General features: G+C 36.7%; 1 protein-coding gene across 1 annotated transcript in view; it reads right to left on the bottom strand.

Annotated features, from left to right (window-relative positions):
* The window catches only part of LOC150077410 (cytochrome P450 3A24-like), a 330473-nt gene that overhangs the window by 47009 nt on the left and 255999 nt on the right, over window positions 1-27465 (bottom strand). The window contains exons 10-11 of the mRNA XM_090385893.1: window positions 21885-21973; window positions 8945-9085 (exon numbers count right to left, since the gene is read on the bottom strand). Coding sequence (XP_090242019.1) covers window positions 8945-9085; window positions 21885-21973 — 230 coding nt within the window. The remainder of the gene's footprint in view (window positions 1-8944; window positions 9086-21884; window positions 21974-27465) is intronic.

Here is a 27465-nt window from a genome sequence, read left to right as displayed (position 1 = left end):
TTAGTGATTCCTTTATCTGCAGATTTTCAATGCATGAAGAATCACTACTGATAATCAGATCAAGAGTATTACTCCCTCTAGTTTCCTCCCAAACATGCTGATATAGAAAATAATCATCCAATAAATCCACAAAAGCCTTGCTAGTGTGTGAGTGACCAACACACAAATTCCAGTCAATATCTGGGAAATTAAAATCCCCCATTTTAAGACTCTCTGATTTACTGACCCACTCTATTTCCCTGTACAGTTTTTTATTATACTCATCAGATTCATTACGTCTATAACACACTCCTACTCTCAATTTTGATTTCCCAATACTTTTGTTACACCAAACTGACTCGACACTGCACTGTCCAGCGATGTCGAGTGGCTTCACTTCCTTGGATTTGATGTGTTTCTTAACTAATAGCATAGCCCCTCCTCCCTTCCTATCCTGTCTATCCTTCCTGTACACCTTGTACTCCCCAAATTCCAGTTCTGCATTCCTTATATCTTTGTGACACCATTTCTCTTATATCCCAACAATATCAGCCTTTGATGTTTTGACCAACACCTCAAATTCATCAAATTTATTTACCAAACTCCTAGCATTGGTGTACACACAGGTATACATGCACCTGTTCCTATTCTTAGCTACTTTAACACAACCCATGTGTTTACTTGTACCACAATGACTCCCAACAGTCTGAAATCCCCTGCATCTTGTTTTCCAGGCTGCTTCTCATTACAATAGAAGTAGTGCAAGAATCACTTTCATCTCTGCCAGCGGTTACTGTTAATCTATTAGTCCTTATATCCCCCAATCTAGCAGTTTTATGACCCACCTAACACTGCCTCGATAGCATCAGCAAATATTCTTGCACTCTTTCTATTTAAGTGTATCCCCATCCCTGTAAAAGCAGTCTCTCCTGTTAACAAGCACAGACCAGGCTGAGATAAAATCTACCCCTAGCAGTTGCTAGAAATTGGTGTTTAACTAATCTTAAACTGCTGTGCAGCAGTTGGAGAAACTGCTACAATATAATAACTTTTACTATAAGGGTGCAATGAGTAGTTGTAATATAATTTATGTTGTTTCACACTGTAGTTGTGATATAATTTATGTTGTTTCACACTGTAGTTGTGCATAAACATTATTGCAGGGTGTATTAGATCTGATATAAAATTAAGGTACTCCCTAAATGATATTCAACCTTCCACCAGTATCAACAACCCAGTCCATGCCAACAAAACAACAGGCAAGTAGGTTCCATTGCTTCCTGAGGTTCTCACTTTCATTGCAAAATTAAGTGTATCATGATTCATCTGACCACATGACTTCCTTCCACTGTCAATCGCAATGTTCTCAGCACCACTGCAAGCTGATTTTTCTGTTTTTCTATGAAACAAGTGGCTTCTGAATAGGCAGGCGACTGCCAATACCCAACTACTTCAATTGTTGAGATATTAGACGTGGTGTCACACAGATATAACAAATGCACCATTGGAATTTGGGGAGTACAATGTGTACAGAAAGGAGAGATGCGAGAGAAATGGAGAAGGGATTATACTGTTATTATTATTAGCCATATGGTGCAAGAAAGCCTGAGGCTTTGTAAGCCTCAGGCTTTCTTGCACGCGCATTATAGCCTTAGTAGCTAATGCGCCAATAAAACCAAACCAAACCAAACCAGCTTTCTTGCACCAGCCAAAAAAAATTTCTGATTTACTCTGAGAGAGGGAAAAACAAGAGTCAAAAGTAGAAGGGAATCAGAAAGAAAGAGAACAATGATCATATCCAGCTCAGGACCATGGGTGTGCCAAGCCCATACTCACTGGATGTGAGCCCCTGAGGTTAGTTAAGAAACACAAAATCTAAGGAAGTGCATCCAGTTGACATGGATGGACAGTGCAGTGTTGAGTCAGTTTGGTGTGACATAAGCAGTGGGAAAGCAAAATAGAGAGCAGGAGTGTGTTATAGGCCAAATGACTGATGAGTACAACGAACAACTGTACAGAGAAATAGTGGGCCAGGAAATCAAATTGTCATATAATGGGGGATTTTAACTTCCCAGATACAGACTGGAACTTGTGGGTTGGTCACTCGAACAGTAGCAAGACTTTTGTGGATTTATTAGATTACTGTTTTCTACAGCAGCATGTTTGGGAGGAAACCAAGGGATAATACTTTTGATCTGATTATCAGCAGTGATTATTCATGCATTAAGAATCTGTAGATAAAGGAACCATCAGTACACTGCGATCACAGTGTACTGATGTGGGATTTACTCAAACATGTAACTATCATCGAGGGAAGGGTTTTTGCTTTCATAGAGTTAACTACAGCGGTCTCAGACAGTTTTTAAATTCTATACAGTGGCCAACTGATGATGTTAGTTGATGTTAGATGGTGTCAGCAAATTCTAAATGGGATGCATTCAAGGAAGTAATATTGTAAACTACTAGGCTTTTTGTTCCAGATAAGAAATACTATTCAAGGTTCATGCCTAAATGGATGTCAGATGAAGAATCAGATGTGGCAGAGAAGAAAAATGCATGTGATGGATATTAATTATCAGGAGACACAGATGCCTATGGTACATATTAAATAGTCTGTAATCAAGTCACAAAGGATGATAGGCAAGTTATGGCAGATTGCGAGAAATCTTTGGCAAAGGACGCAAAGAAAAACAGCAACGACTACTTTACGTATGTAAACTCTAGAAGGAAGGGGATGAATCAAGTTGGTTCATTTGATATTGATTTGATATTCTGGTGAGGTAGCAGACAAACCGAAACACAAGAAAGGCACCTGGGGGTGGGTGGTATCTATCCAGTTATATTAAAGGAGGCAGCAAAGGAAGTAAGAAAACCCTTAGACATGATTATGAGAACATCCTTGGTCTCATGAGAAGTCGTCCCCATGGACTGGAGATGTGCAAGTATCCCCAATTCACAAAAGGGGATCAAAAGGTGACACGTGTAATTACAGAACCATTAGTGTAACTTCTGTTCTGGGTAAAATAATGGAGTCACTGGTTAAAGAAGCACTGCAGGATTGTCTAGACAAGACTGTAGTTATAGTTCAGACACAGCATGGATTTGTGAAGGGGAAAGTCTTGTTTGATCAATTTGATTGGATATTATGATGTGGTCACAAAAGAACTGGCGCAAAAAATAATTTTGATATCATATACATGGATTTCAGGAAAGCTTTTGATACTGTTGAACACAGAAGGCTTATTTACAAACTGGAGAATTGTGGCATTAAGGGCAAATTGCTGCTATGCATAAAGTGATGGTTCAGTGGGAGAAGACAGAGAGTGGTAATCAGTGGACACTGCTCTTCGTGAACTAATGTTAATTTGTGGAGTCCCCCAGGGCTCTCCACAAATTTGTTGTTTTCTGTATTTATCAATGATACTGATGAAGGTATAATAGGCTTATTGTCCAAGTGTGCAGACGATATGAAGGTTGGTAGGGTTGTTAATGACAGTATGCTACTGCAACAGGATCTAGAAAAGTTGAGTAGATGGGCTGAGTGGTGGTGATTAAAGTTTAACATTGACAAATGCAAAATATTGCATATGGGTAGCAGAAACCCCAGAGTAATGTACCAACTGTGCAGTAATACACTCAGGGTAGTGGAAAATGAAATAGATGTGGGGTAATTGTGCAATAGTACCTCGTGGGTCTTGTCAATGATATTCAGGAATTTTGCTAGCAGGGTTAGTAGGGATGAATGATTAGTAGAGTTCGGAGAATGAGATAGAGGCAGAAGATGAATTTTACAGAATATGGTTGAGATTCTATGCCAGAGGAGATCAAAAAGAGAAGATTCTAAATTAGGAAGTCTATGACAGGGAATATCAAAACAAACTTGGGATAATCTGTTATATGTCAAGCTTCCTTTTCCACTTGTCAGTTCCAAAACTAATAGTGACTGTATATCAATGTTTTTTTTTTTTTTTATCTTTTATTATTATGAAGAAGAACTTACAGAACTGATACTGCAAACAAAATATCTATTTCTTTATCTTCAATGATAGTGAGAAGTACTGAAAACTTTGTTTCTTTTTCTTTTTTTACAAAATGGACTCATTTCAATTTGGTTCAAAAACTTATTGTCCAAATGTCTGGACAATAACTGCTACTGGATGATGAACTGTTTCCCAAAATATATTTACATTCTGAAAACAGTTCAGAATTTTCAGACTTTGTAGATTAGATATCATATTTTAATGTTACAAAGGGTGATATTGTTGTACATGTTAGCACACTAATGATATGACAACAGATCAATGTTGAAAAAGAGTCACGAGTTAGAGTTAAATTTTAAAGTGTGAGGGAGTATGTGTGAGAGCCTTGTCAATCGATTTGGCCCTGGAGAGATTGTGCAAGGCTCATGTAGATTGTGCAAGGCTCATGTAGGGTAGAATTGTTTTCAGCATAAGTCTTTGCTTGTTAACAGGAGAGACTGCTTCTATAGGGATGGATACACTGAAACAGAAGGAGTGCAAGACGGTTTGCTGATGCTATCACAGCAGTGGAATTGGAAAACAGGCCTTGAGCTTCGGGTTGCATATCACAAAATTTTCTAGAGACAACCGACAAACTGAGTTAAAATAATTTAATGAAATAAATAAATAATATTTATATAAAATACTAAAACAGAGATAAAATAAAATAAAATAAAAGCATTAAAATACAATACGATAAAAGTGTTAAAATACAATAAAAGCATTAAAATATACAGTAGATTTTGAGACAAAGTAATAATACTCAAAAGTAATAATAAGCTGATGAAGAGGCCCTTCTTGAAAGCAACTGCATATTTAATGCTTTTATCGTATTATTGTATTTTAATGGTTTTATTTTATTTTATCTCTGTTTTTGTATTTTATATATATATATATATATTATTTTATTTATTTCAATAAATTTATTTTAATTCAGTTTGTCGGTCGTCACTAGAAAATTTTGTGATATTAAGGCAGTGTTAGGTGGGTCGGAAAACTGCTAGCATGGGGTGATTCACAGACTAAAAGGTTAACAGTAGCAACAGGTAGAGGTGAAAATGAGTCTTGCACTGCTTCTATTAGAATGAGCAGCACCCAAGAGGGCAGAGACTTGAGGGATTTCAGGATTAGTGGGAGTCATCATGCAAAAATAAATATATGGGCTGTGTTAGGGTAACTACTGGTAACTATCATTGGTGTTCATGCATGTATACTTGCATGTACACCAATGCTAGGGGTATAGAAAATAAATTTGATGAATTTGAAGTGGTGATCAAGACATCAAAGGCAAATATTGTTGGGATATCAGAGACATGATATCACACAGATATAAGCAGTGCATAATTGGAATTTAGGGAGTACAATGTATACAGAAAGGATAGACAGTATAGCAAGGGAGGAGGGGGCTATGCTGTTAGTCAAGAAACACATAAAATCTCAGGAACGGCATCCAGTTGACATAGGTAGACATAGAAATGTTGAGTCGGCTTGGTGTTCCAGTAGCACTGGAAAAGCAAATTTGAGAGTAGGAGTGTGTTATGGCCTAATAACTCTGATGAGTATAATGTACAACTGTACAAAGAAATAGAGTGGGGCCAGTAAAATCAGATAATAGGGGATTTTAACTTCCCAGATATTAATGGAACTTATGAGTTGGTCACTCACACATTAGCAAGGCTTTTATGGATTTATTCAATGATTATTTTCTACAGCAGCATGTTCGAGAGGCAACCAGAGTGAGTAATACTCTTGATCTGATCATCAGTAGAGATTCTTTGTGATTAAGAATCTGCAGATAAAGGAAAACCACTAAGTGGTAGTGATTACAATGTGCTGAAGTGGGATTTACTCAAAAATGTAACTACATGTGGGTAAAGGGAAGGGTTTTTGCTTTCATAAAAGTGACTACAGTGGTCTGAGACAGTTTTTAAATTCTATACAGTGGGACCAACTTATGATGTTACCATCAGCAAATTCTAAATGGGAAGCATTCAAAGAATTAATGTTGAAAGCTCCTAGGCTTTTCAAACCAACTAAGAAATGCTGTTCAAGGTTTAGGCCTAAATGGATGTCAGATGAACTAATGAGACTCGTGGCAGAGAAGAAAAATAAATTATCAATTCACACCCAATTCACAAAGGGGGGGGATAAAAGGGTGACATGAGTATTTAAGACCTGTTAGTTTAACTTCTGTTCCAGGAGAAAAAAATAGAGTCACTGGTTAAAGAAGCATTGCAGGATCATTTAGACAAGACTGCAGTAATAATTCAAACACAGCATACGTTCATTCAGGGAAAGTCTTGTGTGACAAATTTTATTGGATACTACAATGTGGTTACAAAGGAACTTAATGCAAAAAATAATTTTGATATCATATACTTGGATTTCATGAAAGCGTTTGATACTGTTGTGCATGGATACCGTACCACTCCAAATTGGAGTAGTACGGTATTAAGGGCATATTGCCATAATGAATAAAGGGGTGGTTGAGTAGGAAAAGACAGAGAATGTTAATCAATGGACACTGCTCTTCGGGGAGTAATGTTATTAGTGGAGTCCCCCAGGATTCGGTGCCGGGCCCATTGTTGTTTTGTCTATTTATCAATGATATTGATGAAGGTTATCAGGCTTAATATTCAAGTTTACAGATGATACAAAGGTTGGCAGGGCTGTTTTTAAGATAGTAATGCAGTTAATGACAGTGTGCTACTGCAATAGGATCTATAAAAGTTGGGGAGATGGGGTGAGAAGTGGCAACTGAAGTTTAACATTGACAAATGCTAAGTACTGCATATGGGTAGCAGTAACCCCAGAGTAACGTATCAGCTGTGTGGTACTACACTGACAGTGGTAGAGAATGAAAAGGACCTGTTGGTAATTGTGCAGGAAGATATGAAGTTTTCTGAGCAGTGTAGACGGTCTGCAAGAGTAGCTCATGGTGTCTTGTCAATGATATACAGGAATTTTTTAGCAGGGATAAGGAGATGATTATCCTCTTATATAAGGCAGTGGTCAGGCCACACCTTGAGTACTGTATACATGTCAGGAAGCCTCATCTTAGGAAGGATGCAGAGTTGCTTGGGCGAGTACAGAGAAGGGAAACAAGATTGGTGAGGGGAACAAAGGGGTCCTCTTACAAAGAAAAGCTTAAGTTCTGCAAATTTGCAAGGTGATCTGATTGAGGTGTATAAAGCCTTGAATGGTTTGAGCATGCTCAATGCTGATGGGATTCTTTCCCTTGCTCAGAATAATTGCCTGAGAGGTTATAAATTCAAATTGAGGAAAGACAGTTGTAGGATAGATGTGCTTAAGTTTGCCTTTACTCTGCGTGTGGTTCATTGCTGGAACAAACTTCCATCTGTCATTGTAGAAGTTGATACCTTAAATAGATTCAAGGCAGAACTAGACAAACATTTGGAGTGAGCGGATGGGTGAAATTAGAAGTTTTTTTTTTTTTTTATGGCTGATGCTATATAAGCTTGCTTTCTTGCATCATGTGCCTTTGTTAATGCTAATGCTAAATTGCAGCATTTGGAAACCAGGCACATGCAAGTGTAATTTGATTGAGGTGTATAAGGCCTTGAATGGGCTGAGCAAGCTCAATTCTGATGGAATTTTTGCCTTTCTCATATTACAAAACCGAAGGAGCACAAATTCAAATTGAAGAAAGACAGTTGTAGAATAGATGTGTGGAAATTTGCCTTTAGCTAGTGGGTAGTTGATTGCTGGAACAAACTTCCATTTGCTGTTGTGGAAAAGTTAATAGTCTAAATAAATTCAAGGAGGAACTGGACAAAAGTTTATAGGGAATGGATCTGTGATTATGGTTTTTTTTTCTTTTTTTTCCTTTTCTCTTTTCTGACTGATACTACATAAGCTTGATTTCTTGCATCACATTGCCTCTACTACTACTACTACTACTACTGCTTTCTATCTATGACAATGCTTGTATACTGCACTAACACTTTTTTATGACACATATGATAAAGTTAGTTTTGATCGTTGTGGCATACTACTAATCGGGCCCAGAGGTAATTGCCTTGCCTGCCTACATGGTAGCTATGCCACTGATGGTTACAATTTTTTCATGATAAAATCTATCAATCTTTTTTTTTTTTTTTTTATTCAAAAAGTACTGTCTCTATATTCATCTCTTACTGGTCTTTTATACTTCTGATTGACAAGGAAAGCAGACTTTACTAATTTATCAAAAGGGAGGGCAGTGTTTTGGCCCATATTTCTTGACTCCTTTGGCAGTGCGAGTTCGAGGAGTTGCCATCCTCTACATTTATTTTGTTTGAAAATAAATCTTTAATGATATTACTTTATAAGAGATTTTAAGGTCTTTTATTTTGCTTTCTACGTTGAGAGGGGTATTATTCAAAGACTGTATCACATGAGTATTATAATGTGGCACTGGAAATAAAAAATCTGCAGAATAAAGTCTGCTTTTTTTTATGGCTAACTGAACAATTATGGCGAACACTATTCTCAGGTGTTTATTACACCTGTATCCATTAACAAAGGTAAGAAACTATTCACAGAATTTTCAAAATATTCTGATTTTACTGTAAAAAAAATTGTTTTGCAAAAAAAAAAGCACACTTTATTCAGAATGCTAACCATGAAAGTTCACAGGATAATCCTCATTCAGTACATAATATTGCACTTAGTTTTAAAATTACATATAAATCTATTCCATGAATTAACAAAGCTTCTTGCATTCCATTCCATCCAATCTTTAATTTATGTGTACATTCCCAAACAAATCTAACTTGTTTTCTAAATGAATGCTCCATTATGTTTATTATCACCAATTCCAACATACACTGAAAAGTAGAATATGACAAATAACAGCTAAGTTAGTGATAGAATATAAAAAAGAATATATTTAAACTATTTTAAGAATAATAGTCTAAAACATCAAAAAAAAAAAAAAAACATACCTGTCTGGATCAAACTTCTCAGGATCATCCCAAAATTCTGGATCATGATGCATTAGATATACAGGCACCTGGACTTGAAGTCCTTTGGGAAGTGTGATATCTCCAATTGTAACATCTTCTGTTGCATAACGATTAACAAACCTGAATATAATGGAAGAAACATGTGTATGTACAGTGTTATACAGGAAGTTCTACAATCTGTGACACAATTAAAAGAGGCCTGTCTGTTAAAGGAATACATATTAAAAAAAAAAGTTTAAATCAACATGAATAACAAAAGTCACAACCACTTCACATTTTGTGCATGACTGTTTAGATAAAATTATTAAACAACTGAATTTTAATGAATAACATTGTTTAACTCCATTTTATTTATTCTTTAAATTACAACTGTTACAAGCATGTATAAAATGATGCAATGTAATTCTTATTGTGAACATTTATTGCTTTTCAGTACATATTTTGTTTCAGTTATAAACAGTGGTGAGCTGTGAATATTTTAACAATGGGCTCGCAGTTTTTCTGACTTTCTACCGAGTAAATTTGATCGGTCACGGAAATGATGTCATCCACGGCTTCCACTAGAGGCGCTTCACATGCTTGCACTACTAGTAGTGTGATTAGAGCGCGTGACACAATTTCCGTGACTGGTATGATATCTTGAGTCAGTGGCGGATTTAGGGGGGTGGACAGATGTGACTTATAACCCCCTTAACCATGCATATAAGTGAATGTGTAAAACGTTCCTAGGTCTATATAAAAAAAAAAAAAACCTTAAAAACCTGGTCGTCATGCTTCGCCTTACGATGATAACTGGATACGACAGTGTCTGGAGTTCTAACTTTTTAGAATTTTTGAATACTATGACGTCGCAATCATGCATCCTGAAGTTACTACTGCAGTAAGTATGATTGCAACAATACAAATATTTGTCAACAATTTCTTTTTTCATCTCACATTTTCGTTACATTCCATTGTTAGGTGCCCCAAACAGCTGCATATGCCACTTCAACTACAAGATCGGTACCGATTGTGCTATTTTACAGAGCTATTTAGATATATTGCACTCGCAAGTATATATCTCTTACTTTAGTTATCATAGATCCATTGTATCTTGTCTTCCAGAAATTATGAAAATCTGTGAATGATCAATAAAATATTTACAATAAGAAAGCTCTTTTATTTCGTAATCGATATATACAAATCAAAATACCTAAAAGAAACGCAAAGGATGTTTCGCATAAACCATCTACTGTGCATGCTCGACACATGCGCAACTTTTTTATTTGTCTTTTTTTTTTTAACAACTAGGGAAATATAATGAATACCAGTAGCGTAGCTACCATTTTTCGGGTCCGGAGGCAAAGAGCATGTTCGGGCCCCTACTTAATTAAATAAAATTGCAAAAACAGGAGACAGTCAAAGATGCCGGGCCCCTAAAGGGCCTGGCCCGGAGGCAATTGCCTTGCCTGCCTACATGGTAGCTATGCCACTGATGGATACATTTTTTTCATGATAAAATTTTAATATTGAGAATAAAAAATAACATGAAATATTTCCCATATCACAAAACATTCCACAATATAAAAACGAATATTACATAAAAAACAAACACTAGAAAAAGTACACAAAAATCACAGATTACATGAAAAAAAAATTTTCACAAATATTCAAGAAAAATTGCCAATTTACTTCTTTATTAATATTTGTTGTCGATCTTCTGCTTTGCTCAATAGCTGAGCGATGATTACAGAGGAATGATTTGACGTAATGATCCAGATCAAATTGAAGCAATGGTTTTCCATTTAGATGTATGGTCATCATAATCTGCAATGTGTTTAATTGTCACAATATTATTCATTACGCTGAAAGCTCACTCAGCTTCAGCACTGCTAATCGCAATGGTTTCAAAGATATTTTCTGGCTTTCTTAATTGAAAAGGTAATTTCACTCGATTTTAAAGATAAACTGTCTTCAACAAAATCTTTAAAATCATTAATTTTTATTTCATATTTTATCAGAAAACAAATTTCTTATTCGGTTTTCAACAGCTTGCCACCGAGACGAAAGTTCTTTCATATTCCACGATTTCAGGTAGCATATGTTAAAAATTTCTTTCAATGGTATCGTTATTTTCTTTATTTAATTTAAAATTGCCCTGTTGCATTAATAACTTATCATTTAAGGATAACACAATGCATTTAATAACTTGTCACGAGGTAATTTTTTTACTTTCGATTTTGATTCCTTCAAATTCTTTCCACTTCAACATGCTCTCAATTTTAGCTTCAGAATTTTTCAAATTAGCAATAGCACTGATAGTTCAAATAATTAATTTATATGCTTTTACCATTGTGATTCTGTAAAGCTTCTGAGAGCTCCTGCAGGATGTCGATCATTACTGCTAAATTGTTAAGAAATTCCAAATTTAAAGGTCGATTTAATAATTCGGAATATTTAACTTCTGATTCAATATGTTTGCACAAAGCGGGAATTCCTCCAACCCACAATTGCCGTCCGCAAGCTAAAAGCTGCTCATCGTGGCCCGAACACACGACCGATCTTTATAGTTTCCACATCAAGTTCTTTAGCAATCATCCTTAATTTGCACTAGTTTTTTGGAGATTGGTGATAAAGTTTTTTTTTTTAATTATTGCCTGTATGCCATTATATTTTAGAACATTTTCTACACAGTGAAAGGCTCGACAAAGTTTCAAAATCTGCCAACATTTCATCTTCGTAAAGTTTATATATCTTAGTTGGCTCAATCCCCCCCACCTCTACATTACTACTATCACTAGTTCTTTGAATACTGTGCAAAATGTTGGAATCACACACACATTCAGTTACTGTGACCACGTAAACAAAAACAGGAGAAATTAACTGGAAGGTGTGGATCACTCACTTCTATGAAAAACATATGCCTGTTTGTCCGAGTAAAGGAGAACCACAACGTAGGTTGACCAGGGGCTATTATCCATGTCGGAATCTTCTTAATCCTCTGACTGACTATGGAAAGCATATTGACTAGCGCAACTTTTCAGTATGTGACTGCATAGGTTTTAGGGACACCACTAACATTGTGAAATGGTAATCCCCTTCACCCATAATTCGCACTTTCTAATTATCTAAATTGCCTAAAGGCCAGAGGCAATTGAAAACAATGCACACAAAATAGTTGTCTCTCCTAATCCATTCGTTACATGGAAATTTTCTTCGTTCAACAGAAACTATTTTAAATGTAATTACCACGGGGGAATAAAAAAAATTCACTATAAAGAAGTTTGTTAAACAGAGGTCTGACTAATTAAATCAAAAATGGAGCAATTTTAAAATGCTGGGAATGGGTCCCCCTCATCCCAACGTAGTTTCGGCTATGGATATTCAATAATTGCATTCAGGATTTCATTTGTAAAATAAAGGATCGTCTCAACAATGGGCTTGCAAATTTAAAAAAAATATAACAATGGGCTCTCGCAAGCCCACTATAGCTCACCACTGGTCATAAATCAATAATGTATTATGCAATGCCATGTCGGTTATACAATTTCTGGAATGGAAGTCATATATATAACTCAGAGAGCAGCTGTAGTTCAATGTCCTGAAACAAAAAAATATTATCATCATTTCTTAATATAATATTATCATCATTAGGGGAGACAGACTTGATATTTTCTGAAATAAAGACAAATGAAACAGAACCAGAGTATGTCTAGTTCTGTTTCACTTGTTTTCTATGTCTGCTTGATGCTAGAAACCAATTATAAAACTATAGTAATTGTCAGTTCTTAAGGAAGCTAAAGGATGTATGGATATCCATATGATTACTAATGACTAAAAGCAAAAGCAGCGGGGACTATCACTTAGTGCAAAGTTATGCTGTAAATATATTGAGAGAGAGAGAGAGAGAGAGAGAGAGAGAGAAATGTCAAAATATTGAAATTCAGCATTAATACTGAATATGTTCAAAATGTTAATATTTTGAGACACTCTGCTTAACTAATATGGTAATTTGCAATTTATAGTAAAGGATTAGTTTTAATTTTATAATTTTATATTTATCAAAGGAAAGCCTCACTTTAATGGACCAAAATTATCCTCACTTTAATAGACTAAAATTTAATATAATTTGGGAACTATGGAAAAAGCCCACCAAAACTGGCTTTTCATTTATGTGGGATGCAGTTACTTAACTTCCTCAGTGTAACAGTATTTCTAATGGTATATTTCTCCTATTCATAAGGGGGATTAAAGGGAAAGTGAGCAATTATAGACTTGTAAGCTTGACTTGTAAGCTTGGAGGCTTAGAGGGGAACAGGTATCCTGTGTGTTATCAGACACTCAGCCTAAAACACTGATGGATCCAATATCTCTCTATTACAGAAGATTTAGGATAACTCCGGTTGGCCTGCCTCCCTAAAATCCACTCATGCACACCTTCTCGATGGTAAGCCCTGTTACGTCACTTAGGTGGCAACGAACGTGTAGAGTGGTTCTCTTCAAGACGCCTGGTCAGCGTGAAGAGGAAAAGACCAAACCCTCCAGCATATGAAAGCACGACGAAACAAATGGCCCTCAGTCCCCAGCAGCTTTCACTCTCCCTCTTACGGCAGCGAGAAGATCAGAGTGGAAGCAGAGGGTGCTAAGAATCTCTGGGTACGACCAGGCTGCCATGCACGGAAACTGAACTTTGCCTGTTATAACGTAAGAACACTCATCGGTGAAGACAGGATATTAGAGCTGGAAAAGGAATTAGAAAATGTGAATTGGAATATCATCGGTTTGGCTGAAACAAGAAGAAGAAATGAATCACTTATAAGTTTATCAAGTGGAAATCTGCTGTACACCAATGGAAACAATGAAAGGAGTGAAGGTGGAGTTGGGTTTCTGGTCCATAAAGATTTTAAAAACAACATTTTGGAATTCAAAAGTACATCACCAAGAGTGTCAAGACTAATACTAAAGATTTCAAAGAGATACAATCTAAAGATTATAATGATTTATGCACCAACATCGAGCCATGATGATGAAGAGGTTGAAGAAATGTACACCGAAATTGAGAGTCTTCTAGATGAGCAGAAAACCCACTACACTAAGGCACCTCTGTAGCCAGGTGGGAAGGAGCAGCAGCGCATAGCACACGCTTCTTGATTAGACCGGGGTTCGAGCCCGTCACCACCAAATATGGAGGATGCGGAAAGGTCAGGGAATGACCACCGCATATCCCGGAGCAATATGGCCTTAGTTGCTAATGCTCCTAAAAACCAAATAACAAACAAACAAACAAACCCACTACACTATTATTATGGGAGACTTCAATGCTAAGGTTGGAAAAAGACAAAACAGCGCAGAAAGGGGAACTATAGGAAATTTTGGAATTGGTGAAAGAAATGAAAGATGTGAAAGACTTGTGAAATTTGCAGAATCTCAAGGACTGTCAGTAATGAACACTTTTTTCAAGAAAAGGGTGAACAGAAAGTGGACATGGAAGAGTCCAAATCGATTAACTACTAATGAAATCGACTTCATCCTCACTAACAGAAGATATATTGTGAATGATGTTACCATCCTGAATAAGGTAAATGTTGGAAGTGATCACAGAATGGTAAGATGCACACTTGATATAGATGTAGGAAAGGAAAGGACAAAACTGACTCGAGTAAATAATACAAAGGTCTTTAAGATAACAGAAGAGGAGAAAAAGCAGTATGTACTGGAACTTAAGAACAAGCATGAGCTTCTGCAGACTGCTGAGGACCAAGATATCGACGAGGAATATTACAACTTTTTGAAAGTGATAAAGCCCAAGAAACCTATAGGGAAAAAGAAATCCAAAGAAGAAAAAATTAGTCAAGAAACACTTGTCATGATGAACCGAAGACGACAAATGAAAAGCAAGAAAAACACTGACAGGGAGAAAATTGAATATACCGAGTTATGCAAAGCCATTAGAAAGAGACTCAGAGAGGACATAAGAAGATTTAACACAAGAAAAGTAGAACAAGCATTAAGGGACAACAAAGGATTTAAATCAGCAGCCATGAGCAGTAATACAGAAAGACAAATGATACTGAAACTGAAGAATAGCGATGGTGTACTAATAAACAGCAGAGAAGGCGTAATTCAAATAGCAGAAGACTACTATAGAGAATTATACAAGGAGCAGGGGAATGATGCCAGCAGTGGGGAAGATGGATTGCAAAGTAGCAACACATACGACATACCCAATATTCTTCCTGATGAGGTAGAACATGCATTGAAGAAAATGAAGAATCAGAAAGCCCCGGGAGAAGATGAAGTTACTGTAGAGTTGTTCAAATTGGGAGGAAGAGACAACACAAAAACTGGCAAGGCTCTTCACAAAGTGCATTAGAAAAGGTGTGACGCCTAAGCAGTGGAATAATGCAATCATAGTTTTGCTGCATAAGAAAGGAGATAAATCAGAAATTGGAAATTACAGACCAATTAGCTTGTTATCCCACATCTACAAGTTGTTCACAAGGGTCATTACTAACAGATTAGAAAGAATACTTGATGAGAATCAACCGAAAAAGCAAGCTGGCTTTAGGACAGGATTCTCAACTATGGATCACCTTCATGTAATATCACAGCTAATGGAAAAAGCAAATGAATATAAAACACCATTATGCCTGGCATTTGTGGATTATGAAAAGGCATTTGACTCCATACATTATAAGGCAATGTTTCGGGCACTGGAAAGACAAGGCATTGATACCCCATATATTATGATTTTGAAGAAAATATATGAGAGTGCTACCTCCTTTATTAGGCTAGACAAAGACAGTAGGAAATTTAAAATTGAGAAAGGAGTTCGACAAGGAGACACAATATCTCTGAAGCTGTTTACTGCTGCCCTTGAGGAAGCTTTCAGAAGATTAGACTGGTCGCAGAAAGGAGTCAATGTGAACGGAGAGTACCTAAACCATTTACGATTTGCAGATGACATTGTGGTCATAAGCCATGATCCCAATGAATTAGAGGAAAATCTTAATCAGTTATGCACAGTTAGTAAGGATTTTGGACTAAAGATGAATATGGCTAAAACAAAAGTAATGATGAACAAGTATGCCACGGAAGGGGAAATAATGATTGAAGGAGCAGTAATTGAAAAGGTGGAGTCATATACTTATCTGGGACAAGTTATTAGCTGTAATAATGATAAATGGCTGGAAGTCAAGAGAAGAATAAATTTTGGATGGATAGCATTCAGGAAATATAGTTACATACTGAAGAGCAATATCCCAGTTTGTCTGAAACGTAAAAGAACTAACCAATGTATACTCCCCACCATGACTTATGGAAATGAAACTTGGGCACTCACCAAAAGAATGGAAGAGAAGCTGAGAATTACACAGCGAAGAATGGAATGAATTATATTGGGAATCAGACTGTTAGATAAGATAAGAAGAGAAACACATGGATTAGTCAGAAAGTTAAAGTAAAGGACATTCTTATCAAAACTAAAGAACTAAAATGGTCTTGGGCAGGACACATAGTTCAAAGACATGATGACAGATGGACTAAGAAAATAACAAATGGCACCCAATAGGAGCTAGAAGGAAACCTGGAAGACAACGGCGGAGATGGATAGATGAAATTCATGAGTTTGTGGGTAGTAAATGGATGGCCAGTGCTCAAAACAGAAGGAACTGGAAAGTTGCTGGAGAGGCCTTCATCCTGCAGTGGATTGAAAATGGCTGATGATGATGATGATGAAGCTTGACTTCAATCACTTTGACAGGTATGAAATTATATGGAAATCATAGACAGGTTTGATAAGGGGAGAGGGACCTGTCCAATGATCAATCTAACTAGCTACTATAACCAGTGAGCACATTGTTATGCTCTGCTGGTGGTTTTTGCATGTATTTCACATGAGGTAATTAGAAGTCACAGTGGTACTGTACCAGAGCTGTGCCGAGGATAAGGCGAATGAGGCTCTTGCCACAGGTTAAAAGCTGAAAAGGGCACCAAAAGAAAGATTAAATAATTGCCAACATTTTCAATTTTATGTTTTGATTATTCCAAGTCATGGGTAGCACAGTGGTATCGTCACTGTCCTCCCCACACCAGGTGGAAAAGGCCTGGGTTCGAATTTGGATGATGACACTGGCAACTTTAATGGGCATTCCCCCCCCCCGGGCAACTCGGTTTTTCGTTCAGCAAAACAGGAAAATTGACCGTAGAACACACGCAATTTAAAGACATAATACACAATGCATGGCAGATGAATTTAATTATTCAGGTGACCTAAAAATAATAGCTTAACTTGTTTTTTTTTATTATTCCAATCCATTTATCATCTTGCTTTTTCAAGATGAAAACCTTGAAAATTATTCATGAATATGAACTGTTAAAATCGTTTCTCAACCTGGAAGTGGCATTAATAATATATGGCTTCTAAATGGATGGGATACACTTAAATAGAGAGGGTGCAAGAATATTTGCTGATGCTACTGATGCAGTGTTAGATGGGTCAGAACACTGTTAGCTTGGCGGGGGGGGGATTCACAGACTAAAAGATTAACAGAAGTCGCAGGCAGAGATGAAAGTGATTCTTGTACTGCTTCTATTATAACGAGCAGCAGCCATGCGAGCATGTTGCTGGGGATTTCAAGAGTTGCCGGGAGTCATCATGGAATAAGTATATACATAGTCTGTGTTAGGGTAACAAAGAGTAAGAACAGGTGCATAGATACTTGCATGTATACCAATGCTAGAAATATAGTAAATAAATTTGATTAATTTAAAGTGCTGATCAAGACATCAAAGGCAGATTTTGTTGAGATATCAGAGACATGGTGTCACACAGATATAAGCATTGCCGAATTGGAATTTGATGAATACAATGTGTGTAGAAAGGATAGACAGGGTAGGGATTATGCTGTCACTTAAGAAACACATAAAATCTAAGGAAGTGCATCCAGCTGACATGGAAGGACAGTGCAATGTTGAATCAGTTTGGTGTAACGTAAACACTGGAAAAGGGAAAATGAGAGTAGGAGTATGTTGTAGGCCTAATGACTCTGATGAGTACGACGAACAGTTGTGCAGAGAAACAGAGTGGGCCAGAAAATCAGAATGTCTTGTAATGGACAATTTTAACTTTTCAGATAGTGACGAACTTATGAGTTGGTCACTCGCACACTAGCAAGACTTTTGTGGATTTATTGGAGGATTGTTTTCAACAGCAACATGTTTTAGGGGAAACCAGAAGGAGTAATACTCTTGATCTCATTATCAGCAGTGATTATTCATGCATTAAGAATTTGCAAATAAAGGAACCACTAGGTGACAGTGAACACAGTGTACTCATGTGGGATTTACTTAAAGATGTAACTACCACCAAGTGTAAAGGGAAGGGTTTTTGTTTTCATAAAGGTGATTACAAGAGTCTCAGACAGTTGTTAAATTCCATATGGTGGGATCAACTGATGATGTTACCAATGGTGAATTCTAAATGGGAAGCCTTCAGGGACTTAATCTTGGAGTCTACTAAGCTTTTCATTCCCACTAAGAAATACTGTTCAAGGTTCAGGCCTAAATAGATGTCAGATGAATTGATGAGACTCGTGGCAGAGAAGACAAATGCATGGGATGCATATAAATTATCAGGCGACAGAGAAGCCTAAGGCATATATAAGCTAGTCTGTAATCAAGTCACAAAGGTGGTTAAGGCAGGTGAAGGCAGATTAAGAGAAATCTTTGAAAAAGGATGCAAAGAAAAACAGCAAAGAGTTCTTTACTTATGTAAACTCTAGAAGGAAGGTGATGAATCAGATTGGTCCACTTAAAAAAAATGGTTCGATTATTGATTATCCTGATAAAGTAGCTAATAAACTGAATGAGTATTTCACATCTACAATCACACATGGGAACTTATTCAAGGAGGGGAATGCCAGAAGTTTATCAAACTCTATCAGGGAGCTAAGTGATTTTGCAATAACTGAGAGCAAAGTGGAGGAGAAATTATTGAAGTTAAACATAAAAAAGGCACTTGGGGCAAATGGGATCTATCCACATGGAAGATGGAAGTAAGAAAACTCTTAGCCATTATTCTGAGGCATCCTTAGAGTCTGGGGGAGGTCCCCATGGACTGGAGATGTGCAAATGTATCCCTAATTTAGAAATGAAGTGCAAAGAGTGACACAAATAATTAGAGATCTGTTAGTTTAACTTCTGTTTCGGGGAAAATAATGGAGTCACTGGTTAAAGAGGTGATACAGGATCACCTAGACAAGACTGCAGTAATAATTCAAACACAGCATACGTTTGTTCAGGGAAAGTCTTGATCGACAAATTTTATTGGATACTACAATGTGGTTACAAAGGAACTTAATGCAAAAAATAATTTTGATATCATATACTTGGATTTCATGAAAGCATTTGATACTGTTGTGCATGGAAGACTGCTGTACAAATTGGAGCGGTATGGCATTAAGGGAAAATTGCTGAAATGGATAATGGGATGGTTGAGTGGGAAACAGCAGAGAGTGGTAATAAATGAACACTACTCTATGTGGAATAATGTTATTAGTGGAGTCCCTCACGGTTCGGTGCTGGGCCCATTGTTATTTTGTGTATTTATAAATGATATCGATGAAGGTATATCAGGCTTAATGTCCAAGTATGCAGATAATACAAAGTTGTTAATTACAGTAAAGACAGTATGCTACTGCAACAGGATCTAGAAAAGTTAGGCAGATGGGCTAAAAATAGTGGCAATTGAAATTGATTATTGACAAAGCAAAGTACTGCATATGGGTAGAAGTAACCCAAGAGAAACACACCAACTATGTGGTACTATACCAAGGGAGGTGGAGAATGAAAAAGACCTGGGACTAATTGTGCAGTCATATATAAAGTTCTCTGAGCAGTGCAGATGGGCTGCCAGAGCAGGTCATGGAGTTTTCTCAATGATATATAGGAATTTTGCTAGAAGAGACAAGGAGGTGTTCATCCCTTTTATAAGGCAAGGTCAGGCCACACTTTGAGTATTGCATACAGGTCTAGAGGCTTCATTTTAGGAAGGATATAGAGTTGATAGAACAAGTACGGAGAAGGGCAACAAGATTGGTGAGAGGAACAAAGTGGTACGGTTACAAAGAAAGGCTTAAGTTCTACAAGTTGCACCATCTGGAGACTAGGCACCTACGAGGTGATCTAATCAAGGTGTATAAGGCCTTAAATGGTTTTTATTTTTTTTTTTTATGAAAACCCCAAACACGAAAGGTATCAAAACCTATAGTACCGTGTATGGGTTGAAGGAGAAGTATGGGGGGAGGGGAATGCCGGAAACTTGCTCTAGAGACTAAACATGGGTTTCACCACTTCAAGCCTCCAATAAGCAAAGTGGTGGTATTTCACCGGTTGATGAAAGTCATCTACCACCTATGAGCAGGCTCAATACTGATGGGATAATTTCGCTTGCTGAGATCAAGAACCTGAGGGGACATAGATTCAAATTGAGGAAAGACAGTTTTAGAATAGATGTGCAGAAGTTTGCCTTAACCAGCAGGCAGTTGATTGCTGGAACAGACTTCCATCTGTTGTTGTTGTAGAAGTTGATAGCTTAAATAAATTGGTGTGAAAACACACCTGAATTGGTGAATTGATATAGTCACACCACCACTACGCCACCATTGATTTCATCAGCTCTGCACTACAAGTCTAAGGTAAATGCTAATTTATTGTTCCTGTTTTTATTTTAAGTTGAATTATGAATATTTTTAATCATTATAAAATACTAATTTTGAATGTAAAAATTAAGTATAATATGTATATCCTGAGGAACGATTTATTTGACTTTGTTGAAGTCAAATTTTTGCCATTCAACACCACTCCTCTTCTTGAACCAATGGACCAGCAAGTGATTGCAAACTTCAAGAAAATCTACACCACAAAAATGTTTGCAAGTTGCTTTTCAGCGACCTCTGGTCAAAATGCTATCACCCTCAAAGAATTTTGGAGGTTGAAGTTCAACATGCTGGATTGTGTGAGGCTGATTGTAAGTTGTTGGAATCATGTTTCCATCAGGTGGTTAAATTCAGCCTTGAAAAATATCTGGCCTTTAATATGTAATATGTATAATATGTATATCCTGAGGAACGCTGATGGATTTGTAGATGATGGTGCTTTGACAAATGATACTGTTACTCTTGATAAATCAATGGTCTGGAGGTTTGCAAAGAGGATGTGGACCTTATTGGCGCTTGTGGACATGAGCTAACAGCAGAGGAACTACAAGAGTTGGAGAAAATTGTGGAGAGTGACACTGGAGAAGAAGAAAAAGACACCCAAAAAGTGTCAGCTGAAGAGTTGAAGACTGCTATTTCTTTTTGGGAGCGTTTAAGAGAAGTGGTAAAAAAAAACACCCCAACACTGAACTCATGATGTGCAAAATAGAAGACGAAGTCATTTCTTACTTCGGGAGGCTACAAAAAAGTCATAAAAAACAAAAAAAAACAGTCCACTTTGGACAGTTTCTTTGCCAGTAGCAACAAAAGACTGAAACCACACCTGATGCTTGATATAGTCCCACCACCACCACCACTACTACGCCACCATTGATTTTATCAGCTCTGCACTTCAAGTCTAAGGAAAATGCTAATTTATTGTTCCTTTTTTTTATTTTAAGTTGATTTATGACTATTTTTAATCGTTATAAAATACTAATTTTGAATGTAAAAGTGAAGTATAACATGTATATCTTGAGGAACGAATTACAGGAAATCAATGTATTATTGGTTTCAACTTACAATATTTTCAACATACAATGGGTTTTGTGGAACAAATTACGATCAGATTTTGAGGCCCCATTGTATATATATAATCAGTAAATTGTATCTGGGTATCTAAACTGTCAAGTGAATGAACAAGAACTGCGATAATGCCACAGTTAAGATGATAGTATACTTACAAGTACACTGGAGGGTAGAGCCGCATCGATTCATTCAGTACTTGATCTAAGTATGTAAGTCTGCTTAATGAGTTGTATTCAAGTTTGCCCTATTTCACAGAAAAAAATAAAAAATTATTCAAGGCAACCAGCTTTGCAACTGGATTACAAGAAGCATGATAACAACAAAAACACTCTGCTTTCTTATAACACCAGGTTCATATAACACAAATGAACTATAGCACAATTTCTAATGACAAAAATTTAGACTGATATTTTGGTCCATAACACAATTTGCGCACACTTTGAAAGGAAAACTGCTTTGGGTCTCATAGAAGTAAAGGAGAGAATGACACATCTGCTATGAAGTGATATTTAAGATAATTAAATTTAAACCCCTATTAATATTGCTTTGAAGATTTCCAGATCTTAAATTTCTTAATTCATTAAATTTCTTCCATATTCACCATTTTATTTTCATTTATTTAAACCTAATGGCATGTGTCTGTTTTCACTGAAAACAGACTCAATATTGTTGTCTTTTTTGTGCAATCTTGATGGTTGACTCTCGAAAAAGACACCAGGATTGTGTTGTAGTGCTGTAGTCAAAATTAGCAGTAGGTATACTCTATGAACGTTATGTATGCAGAGAGTACTATGCTTATTAATTGAGTTCCAGAGGATATACAGCGTATACGTGTGTGTGTGTGTGTGTGTGTGTGTGTGTGTGTGTGTGTGTGTGTGTGTGTGTGTGTGTGTGTGTGTGTGTGTGTGTGTGTGTGTGTGTGTGTGTGTGTGCGTGCGTAGACAAATGTTTATTTTCAGTGTATTGGGTAGGGGTGCTAACCCGTCAAGTGTAATAACCACGGAAAAAATTGAGAATGCCAGCAAGGTAAAAAGCAGATAACCTGAAATTAAATTATATTAACATAAAAATAATAATGATAATAACAATGGTACCCAAATTACGCATTACTTTCAGGCACACATTACCTAATTACACATTACTTTCAGGCACACATTACCTAATTACACATTACTTTCAGGCACACATTACCTAATTACACATTACTTTCATGCCTGTACATAATGTATAGTTATATACCCCCTAGCCTCTGTCATGTCTCACAGTATAGAAAGCTTGTGCCCAGGGATTGGCTATGCACAAGGGTATCATGTTTTGTTATGTCCTGCTCGCTGCTTTGTTAAGTTTTCTCGATGTTATTATTTGTATTTCAAATTTTTCTTCTTTTTCCTCTGACTTAAATACCACAATAACAATACCGACTTAAACATGAGGCATTTGTCCGGTCTTCCGTCCAGGAACCGACTATGGTATGGGTTTAGCAACCCCGAACAACCCCAGCACAACTATATTACCCTTCTTCCAATTTCTTTCTACTGTCTTTGATAACTACAACTTATTTTTCGTGCGCGATTAGGCTGGACGAAAGCAATTTCGAGATGCTATTCTTCTGCTATCGTTCCTATTTTCTTCTTACACAAAGTCTTTTTTATACTACCTTGTTAGTCATTGATTCTCCCTTTGCCTCATTTGTTTAATTGCTTACTTCCTCGTCACACGGGTACAGTTCACTTTGACGATTTCACACCTTATGCCCCCTCCACCTCACTCAAGCTTACCTCAACTGATATAAACAGAGAACTATCGGCTTTCATCTTTGGGTCTCCGATGTTGCTCTGTAATCACCACACATAGCTAACTTCACTGATTCTGGTCTAAGCACACAGTAAGTTGGCATTAACCTGACTTCATTCTGCTTTCTAAAGTTACTATGTTTCAATTTCATACTGTATTTTGCCTTCTTTTTGAAGAAAAACTTTCATTCATTTCTCCTTTAACTAGATTTAATTGGCAATATTTTAGATTTTAACTCTATTTTATACTTATATATTTATTTTTATTTATGTTTGAATTTTATTCCTTTTGGTCTCTGTCGGGTTGGCTATGATGTATACATTTCGCATGTACAGTCAGTCCTCGTATAACATGTGTTTACACTACACGAATTCAATCATACACGATTTATAAATAGGGGAACGATATCTTATATAATATGAACCAATTCGCTTATACACGATTCGCCTTTGTGTTTACAAGAAATGGCAGTCGAACGCAGAATCATCCCAACCGAATGCAACACGATAGGAATGAAGAGAAGATTCTGAAAATGTATTTATGTTTTTTTATATCAGTGAAGGGGAAACACATTTCACCATAATAACGTAAAAATCAACACAATTACAGCTATCGGTATAATCGCAACTGCAATTAGATCGAGTTTACTACCAGTTTATAACAGATTCCACTAGCAGGAATGCAACTGGAAATTCTTTTTATTGTTTTATGGTAGTAACCCCCAGAAATGTGCTTTAGTAAAATGTGAGCCAGTGAGGTGTTAATAGTGTGTCTCTGCCTTTACGGTGTTGTTTATTCAGTTGCTACATGCGTGCAGCTTTGTTTACGTGTATCAAGTGTGCCTTCTTGTTTTGTAATTATGCTTTATTCCCTAAAAATGAGTAAAATACTTAAAAGGTGTGAAAAGGAAGCGTCCTGGTGAAGACACTACAGATTCAGAGAGAAAAAGAAAAGCAATATCGATAAACAGAGGCAGACTGGATCAAAAATTGTTACCCTGGAAAATTTATAGCGGCCTCATACTATGGTTTATGGCCAAAATCACACCGGCCTCCGGCCCACCGGGGTTTCCCCGGTAAGGCTTATTGCCAGTCTGTCGATAGAGAAAAAATGGGAAATTGTGAAACGCTTTGAGTGAAATGAAAGACCATGTGATATTGCACGTGCTACAGACCTAAATGAGGCAACGCCAAGAATTACAAAGAATACAGAGAAATTAAAAACAACTTTCATAGCAGGAACAACTCAAAGTGTAATTAAAATCCATTAGATTAAGAACACAAAGAATTGGAAGAGATGGAAAGGCTGCCATCTGTTTGGATAGAAAATCAAACAAAAAACAAATTTGCTTACGATAGAAGCAAAAGCATTAGCAATATTTTATTACGTAATAGTCGTAATAAAATATGTAAGTATTTTGTTACGATTATTTATTGTGTTTGGTAATGTTTTGGTTACAAATGTGTGTTCAATCTTGGGTGGTCGGCACCTAACCCTATTTTTCTCATAGGGCTTGTTGTTTATATTGCACGATTTTGCATTGCACGAGGGTTTCTAGGAACACGACTATCGTGCTATACGAGAACTGACTTACACATCATAACAGAAACACAGACCCTGCTTATTGTGGTGGCTCCTACGGTTTTGGCTGCTGACCCTGTGAAGAAGTAGTTAAAGCCCTAGGACCCACTGCTTTAGATACCATCATTATTATCATTATTATTTTTATGTTAATCTAATTTAATTTCAGATTATCTGCTTTTACCTTGCTAGCATTCTCAATTTTTTCCATGGTTATTACACTTCAAGGTCAGTGTATTCGGTAGGTTAGCACCCCTACTCAATATACTGAAAATAAACATTTGTCTATATTTCATTATTGTTGCCAGGTATTTATACTATAACGAGTAGTGCCCCAGTTCCATAACCCAGTTTAATAATTTAACACTTTTTCTTGCTTGCTTGCTTAGTCGTTCAGTATTGTGATTATATCCTATTATTATTATCAATATTATATATATATATATATATATATTTTTTTAAGAACCCCAAACATGAGAGGTATTAGAACCTATAGTACTTAGTACAGTGCTTGGGTTGGAGGTCGAGAAGACGAAAGAAGATATTTGTGGACATTAGACTTGAACTTCTGTAGACTATAATTTTCAGGAAATATGTATGAAGGAAGGTTGTTCCAGAAAATTGGCAGTTGAATGAATAAACGAGGAAGATGAAATGTTGGTTCTGTGAGTTTCAAGTTGGACAGTAAATGGATGTCAGCTGGTGGCGGCAAGTGTTCGGTGTGTTTTGAAAGAGAGCAGGAATTATAGAAGACAACTCAGAAGAATAGTGCCTATGGAAGTATCTATAGAAAAGACATGCAGCAGAAACAGTACATCTATCAGACATCAAGTGGAGAGATTCTGTTAGAGATGAGTCATTAATTAACCTAACTGCCCTCTTTTGAAAGGAATCTAGAAGCCTGAGAGGGGTTTTTGGGGGCCTGCCCCAGATGTGGAAACAATATTCCATGATAGAGTGGATTATTTATTTGTACAGAGTGAACAGCTGTTTGGAAGAAAAGTAACACCAACAGCGAAAGGGAAAACTAAGTTTTTTAGATGCAGAGGAAGCAATATTTGTAATCTACTTGTGCCAAGAGAGATTAGAAGTCAGGGTAATCCCAGAAAGAGATATATCATCTTGCCTAGAAATTGGAGTATCACCAAAGATAAGCATAGGAGAAGAAGAATCCTTTTTGCGAGATATAAGACAAGACTGAGTTTTAGAAGGATTGAAATTAACTAAGTTGTCTTTGCCCCACTGGAGAATTACCTGGAGATCGGCATTTAAGGAATCGGTAGCAGATATTCGAGAAGATGAAGCTGATTGAGCAGGGCAAGGTTTCTCAAACTGGAAAGTGGAATGCAATGTGCTATCATCAGCAAAACTACAGATAGGATTTCCAGTCAAGGGAAGAAGGTTATTAACATACAAGAGGAAAAGAGTGAGAGAAAGAACTGAACCTTGGGGAACACCAGCATTAGTGGAGAAGATAGAAGATGAGAGCTATCTACCATCACCCTAGTGAAAGATCAGAGAGAAAACTGGATAACCAATTACAAAAAACAGTTGGCAAACCATAAGATGGAAGCTTGTTAAAAGACCTTTATGCCAAACATGACCGAAAGCCTTTGAAATGTCAAGGGCCACTGCTTGTGTTTCTCTTTAAAAATTACAGCAGTGAATTACAGGCTCCGAAAAAGCGATAAGTGTTTGCCGTTTTATTTACCTAATTGTTATTTTATATTGTACTTTATACGTAGTCTTATGTAGTTATAGTTACGCTGGTCATTTTTATTTTTAATTTAGATAAAGAGTTTTTGTAGATTACTACTTAATATACGTAAAACCATTATTTCGTTCGAATCTTGCAGCCATTGTTTTTGTATAGAGTGGTAGGGAATTCAAATTTTTAATCGTGTTAACAAGGTAGCTCTAACGTATAATTATATAGTGTAATACGCATCACTGTTTCTATTAGATAGTGTAGTATTGACATTTAATTAATTAAATTTATTGATGGTATTAATTTAAAATATCATGCCCTAGACTAGAGCAGCAAAGCAACGGACAGAAAGTGGTAGAAGTGCTGTGACTCGGGGAGAACTGAGGGGGACGATTCTCCAATGCATCACAGCCTTAAAAAATGTGCAACTTGTGAAATGTTCGCCAAACTCTCTGGAACAAAACATGATATTGCCATGGGGGATGACTTTGTGGGTGCGCAATGTAAGGAGTGTAAGGAAATCAGGCGACAAATCAGTGTTGTTATGGGCCTATATAACAGGGTGGAATCCCTCGAAGGATCTAAATTGAGGGGCACATCAAGCTCTCAGCTGCCCACAGCAACACCAGAGCTTGCACTTGTTAATTGCGTGA

This window comes from Mastigoproctus giganteus, chromosome 12, assembly GCF_048544385.1.
Source record: "Mastigoproctus giganteus isolate SK-2022 chromosome 12, ASM4854438v1, whole genome shotgun sequence".
In the NCBI taxonomy this organism is placed as follows: Eukaryota; Metazoa; Arthropoda; class Arachnida; order Uropygi; family Thelyphonidae; genus Mastigoproctus; species Mastigoproctus giganteus.
Note: the sequence above shows the minus strand (reverse complement) of the source record. Positions and strands in the feature narration are given on the sequence as shown.